Source organism: Poecilia reticulata, unplaced genomic scaffold, assembly GCF_000633615.1.
Source record: "Poecilia reticulata strain Guanapo unplaced genomic scaffold, Guppy_female_1.0+MT scaffold_980, whole genome shotgun sequence".
NCBI classification, from domain to species: domain Eukaryota; kingdom Metazoa; phylum Chordata; class Actinopteri; order Cyprinodontiformes; family Poeciliidae; genus Poecilia; species Poecilia reticulata.
Genome location: NW_007615721.1, coordinates 1 through 5,212, shown reverse-complemented (window position 1 = coordinate 5,212; position 5,212 = coordinate 1). Strand labels below are relative to the sequence as shown.

The window sequence follows — 5,212 nt, the reverse complement described above, 5'->3', positions numbered from 1 at the left end:
CTCATTAATCGGTAAGTGGGTGGCCCTGAAAAGGGCCTTTGTTTGGTTTAGTAAGCAGAGTTCACCGTTTAGCCTCCGAATCCGTACAGAGTGCGGCCCTGCCTCTTGAGAGCGTACACCACGTCCATGGCGGTGACGGTCTTCCTCTTGGCGTGCTCGGTGTAGGTGACGGCGTCACGGATGACGTTCTCCAGGAAGACCTTGAGCACACCGCGGGTCTCCTCGTAGATGAGACCGGAGATACGCTTGACTCCCCCGCGGCGAGCCAGACGGCGGATGGCGGGCTTGGTGATTCCCTGGATGTTATCACGGAGRACTTTACGGTGACGCTTGGCGCCTCCTTTACCGAGTCCTTTGCCTCCCTTTCCTCTACCGCTCATTTTGTCGTCTTCTTCTTCTGTGCAAACACAAAGATGAATGTGAGCGAGAGCTGCGGTGTGTCGGCCTTTATGTGGGAGCTGCGGACCTATGAGGAGCCGATCTCAGCAGCTCCTCCTACAAGACCGTGACAGATTGAGAAGAACGTTCTTTTTGACGTAATAATTTAACTTTGATTGCATTAAATTATTGTGTGAATCAAACTCCCCTTAACAGTCTCTGAAAGGAATAAACATAAAAATAAATGTAGTTGAACTGTTTGTATTCATGCTGTTGTGCAGCTGAGGAACATGTGAGGGATTTCTGAAACAATTTTCACTCCATTTAAGTTGTGAATGATCGACATACAATCATTTTTGATAATGAATTGATTTCAGTGATATGAAAGATGGAGGATTTATGAAGTGTTGGCCTCATTTCTACTCCTTTTAGAATTGAATATGAAAGTTTTGTTCCATTTGACATTTGTATTTTTTCCCGGTTCATGTCTGACTTATTACTTGTATAAAAGTAATTTTATATATGATATGGGTGTTTAAAAAATTGAATTCAGAGGTGTCAGTTGTGAGCGAGCCAAGTGACTTTGCCGATTCATTGTGAAAGGRACCGAGTGTTGTGTGAGCCTTTTTCTGGCTGTATTAATTTGTGTACACAGTGAAGTAATAAGTGAAGTAAGCAATGACTAAAGACTGAAGTAGCATAATGACATTCCATGAGAAGAATACGTGTGAAAGTTGATGTCTTCCACATAMAGTGGTATTCAGCCAAATGAGGTGAATCCTTCCTGAGAAGTGTAAGTCCCATGACTGTTAAAACTACTGTATAAAATGTGGCATCTACATGAATAACTTTCATCTATAACTCAAAGATGGTGTTAAATGTAATTTTTCCTAGTGTATGAAGTAAAATACGTGGTAAATAAAAGAAAAGGACGAGCTCTTGAGTAGAATGTGTGTTGGCTCTTAAAAGAGCCTTTGGTGAGTAAAATGCGGGGCTGAAGCAGCTGTTTACTTCTTGGCYTTCTTTGCTGCGGCCTTCTTGGCTGCAGGTTTCTTTGCTGGACTTTTCTTGGCTGCGGCCTTGGGCTTCTTGACGGCGGCGGCCTTGGGCTTCTTGGGCGCGGCCTTCTTGGGGCTCTTGGCGGGCTTCTTGGCCGCTTTCTTGGCCGGAGCCTTCTTCGGGGACTTCTTGGCTGCCGCTGCGGGTTTCTTTGCGGCGGGTTTCTTGGCCGCTGCGCTCTTCTTTGCCGCGGGCTTCTTGGCCTTGACGGGCGCCTTCTTCTTCACCACCTTCTTGGCCGCCGCCGGTTTAGCGACCTTGGGCTCCTTCTTGGCGAGCTTAAAGGAGCCGGAGGCCCCCGTGCCCTTAGTCTGGCTCAGGGTCCCTTTGGTGACCAACTTGGTGACGGCGGTGTTGATGCGCTTGTTGGCCTTGCTCACGTCCACTCCTTTCCCGGCCAGCACCTTCTTGAGGGCCGCCAGGGACGTCCCCTTGCGCTCCTTGGATTCGGCCACGGCGTCCACGATGAGTTTGGGGAGGCTGGGCCCGTCCTTCTTGGGCCGGGGAGCGGACTTCTTCTTCGGGGCTTTGGCCGGAGCCTTWGCCGGCGCGGCTGCTGGAGCTTCCTCTGCCATGTCTGTCGGACTGGGTTGTTCCTCGGAACTTGTGGAGCTCAAAGCGGGAGGCGGGACTTATAACACACATGAGAACCGTGAAGAGACAACTCAGCCCGCTGCTCGGCTGCCGCCTCGAACAGCGGCTCCACTTTGTGTTTTCTCCGCCAACATTTAGCCTGAAAATACTCAAAAGACAAACATCTCACAAGACCAAAGTTACTAAAGCAGGTAGAAAAGTCTCTCTCCTCCACAGTGAGCTCGTGTTTSATGTCCGAGACGTTTTCCCTTTGTTCCAGGAGCCTTTAAAGCGACCAAATTCTCGCCTTCGTTGTGCCTCTTGCTGGGRGTTTTCTTCGAATTTCGCCTCCGAAGACATCTAAAACCACATTATACTAAAAGTAACACATATGTTTCTGTTAGCTGAGACACACGAGGACAGAAACCGAGTAAAATGGCAGCGGYGAAGTGATTTGTGGAGATAAAAGGAGTGATTTTTCAGCGGATGTAAACACACCCTCAGGATCCCTGCGTGAGGCAGACTGCTGATCCTCTGGCATAAACTTCCTGTCTGCAGTAAATGAAGATTCAGCAGCAGCTGCTCTCAAAATCACTTCAATATCGAGATTTAGTCAGAAAAATGTTTTTTTAAATTGTATCCAAGGAGCATATACAGGGATTTACATATTCTCACTTCATCACACTCAAAACTAGATGAGGGTATTAATTTCTAAAGCATTCAAAGTTCGGTAAACCTCCAAGTTCTTTCTGACTTGTAGGTAACAAGAGTTTTTCCACACCAACATCAAAAAACAAAAACAATTAATGCACAAAATTATTTACAGACMTAATAAACACCAAACACACAAAGACTTCAGGTTCATTTTCATTCTCCTGCCAGCAAATGTTATTTTTCTCAATGATCTTCAGATTATGTTAAAGAAAAGGAAACATGAGACAGATTCTACATTCTATCAAATCATTTGTTGTTTTAATGCTTATGTAAATGTCTCAGTCTGTTTCATCTCTTTGTTGAGGTGAAATGTTTTTTTGTTGCCAAAAACCCTTTGAGAAAGTTTCTGTTTCTTTAGCATCAACAGTTCAAGATGGATTTGACCAGACTGGCTTGAATTAAACTCAATAGTTTCTGGACATGACATAAATCACATGTGACAGGATAAATGTCTAATCAACCACAGTCACTTTTATTTCTGTGTTGTTCTTGGATTTGTTCCTTTGGTTTATTTCAGAATGAGTTTAGAAGACAGAGCAGCACAAAGACGTGAGGAATAGACAAGTAAAAGCAAAATGAAAGGAACACGTAGACGACCGCTCCATGTGTCCACTGACTTAGTTCTCTAACTTTTTCTGATTGACTTGGAGTGTTCTTTAGTCTTCAGTGCTGTAATGGCAGCCAGGAATACAGAATTAACCTCCCAGAGATATGGGCACAAATACTGCAAATACTTCACATGTTTGAATGGCCCAGTCAAAGCCCAGATCTAAACACAAACAATCTGTGGCAAGAGTTGAGAGAATTATATTTGCAGACATTCACCAAAAGTGAATAAACTTGAGGTGTGTTGTAGAGAAGAATGGGCAAATTACATTGTGCTGCGAAATAAAATCTAAATCTAAAGTTTTAACATCTGGTTATGAGAAGTTCAAAGTTTATACAAAATACATTTTGCAAAGCAGCTGACATTTTATATTTAAGTTAGGAGAAGATGGTGACACTTGATTAAAACTACCTTCTTCCTACTGGACATAAAAATGTTGTGATTTTATCAATTAAACCACAAATTGAGTTTTTCCATGTAACAGTATAATGTATAGTAAACTGTGCGATACTGGAAAGGGTCAAGTTTTGTTCTCCACAGAAAACAATCTTACAGCCTTGGAAACCAATTGAAACATCTTTCACCTCACCGTGAAGAGTGGCTGATGTTTGAAAAGCTTTGCATAAAGCGTGATTGATTCCAGGTGTAAGATGAGCAAGTTTATGAAATAAACATTAAATGGTGAATAAAATGAAGAGTGTTGGTGTCTGGTTGGAAGCAGAGCTCTCATGATGTAACGAGTGTGTGGCTCTTAAAAGAGCCGTTGTGTGTTTGTTGCCGAGCAGCAGCAGCAGGTTTACTTGGTCTTGGCGGCCTTCTCGGTCTTCTTGGGCAGCAGCACCGCCTGGATGTTGGGCAGCACTCCACCCTGAGCGATGGTGACTCCACCCAGCAGCTTGTTGAGCTCCTCGTCGTTGCGGACGGCCAGCTGCAGGTGACGGGGGATGATGCGGGTCTTCTTGTTGTCGCGGGCGGCGTTCCCAGCCAGCTCCAGGATCTCAGCGGTCAGATACTCGAGCACAGCGGCCAGGTAGACGGGGGCTCCGGCACCGACCCGCTCCGCGTAGTTGCCTTTGCGCAGCAGCCTGTGAACACGGCCCACTGGGAACTGGAGTCCGGCTCTAGAGGAGCGGGTCTTGGCCTTGGCTCTGGCTTTTCCTCCGGTCTTTCCGCGGCCACTCATTTTGTTGCTGTTTGTTTCTAGAGATGAGACTCGAGAAAGAAATGAGAAGCAGCGGCTGAAAGCTGCTTTTTATGTATGCGGAAAGTGGCAGGCTTCTGCTGGCGACCAACCAGAAAAGCTCCCAGCAGAGCGGGACGGAGAGGCGGACTTTTTGAACGCAGCTTCCTCCAATGAGCAGCGGACATTAAGCCGGGAGGCGACGCCTCTGGGCGGCGCTGCGCTCCAGGAGGAGCCGCTAACCAACCAGGATCCGGAGCGGAGCTGCAGCGTCACAGAGTGACGCCCAGAGCCTGAGCTTAAGAGCAGCGGAGCCTCGACGGTTTGCAACATTTTYCTCCTGATCGTGATCAKAGAAGCAGAAGCATGGCCAGAACCAAGCAGACCGCCCGTAAGTCCACCGGAGGCAAAGCCCCCAGGAAGCAGCTGGCCACCAAGGCGGCCAGGAAGAGCGCTCCGGCTACCGGCGGCGTGAAGAAGCCTCACCGCTACAGGCCCGGTACCGTGGCTCTGAGAGAGATCCGTCGCTACCAGAAGTCGACGGAGCTGCTGATCCGCAAGCTGCCCTTCCAGCGCCTGGTCCGAGAGATCGCTCAGGACTTCAAGACCGACCTGCGCTTCCAGAGCTCCGCCGTCATGGCTCTGCAGGAGGCCAGCGAGGCCTACCTGGTGGGTCTGTTCGAGGACACCAACCTGTGCGC

The 5,212-nt window shown here is 47.6% G+C and overlaps 4 protein-coding genes across 4 annotated transcripts; 1 reads left to right on the top strand and 3 right to left on the bottom strand.

Annotated features, from left to right (window-relative positions):
* Positions 1-6: 6 nt before the first annotated feature.
* On the bottom strand, positions 7-721 carry LOC103461300 (histone H4). Its single transcript, XM_008403617.2, has one exon. It carries the CDS (start codon positions 378-380, stop codon positions 69-71), a length of 312 nt encoding a protein of 103 aa, XP_008401839.1. The 5' UTR covers positions 381-721; the 3' UTR covers positions 7-68.
* Positions 722-802: 81 nt separating this feature from the next.
* Positions 803-2,023, bottom strand: LOC103461299 (histone H1-like). The gene has a single exon (XM_008403616.2). It carries the CDS (start codon positions 2,010-2,012, stop codon positions 1,386-1,388), a length of 627 nt encoding a protein of 208 aa, XP_008401838.1. The 5' UTR covers positions 2,013-2,023; the 3' UTR covers positions 803-1,385.
* A 2,091-nt stretch (positions 2,024-4,114) lies between these two features.
* Positions 4,115-4,574, bottom strand: LOC103461298 (histone H2A). Its single transcript, XM_008403615.2, has one exon. It carries the CDS (start codon positions 4,512-4,514, stop codon positions 4,128-4,130), a length of 387 nt encoding a protein of 128 aa, XP_008401837.1. The 5' UTR covers positions 4,515-4,574; the 3' UTR covers positions 4,115-4,127.
* Positions 4,575-4,729: 155 nt separating this feature from the next.
* Positions 4,730-5,206, top strand: LOC103461301 (histone H3-like; the record flags this gene model as incomplete). Its single annotated transcript, XM_008403618.1, has 1 exon — positions 4,730-5,206. A coding segment is annotated over exon 1 (329 nt), but the record flags the coding sequence as incomplete, so codon positions are not given.
* Positions 5,207-5,212: the final 6 nt, after the last annotated feature.

Coding starts and splice junctions, on each gene's coding strand:
- LOC103461298 (XM_008403615.2), bottom strand. CDS start 4,514: ATGAGTGGCCGCGGAAAGACCGGAGGAAAAGCCAGAGCCAAGGCCAAG.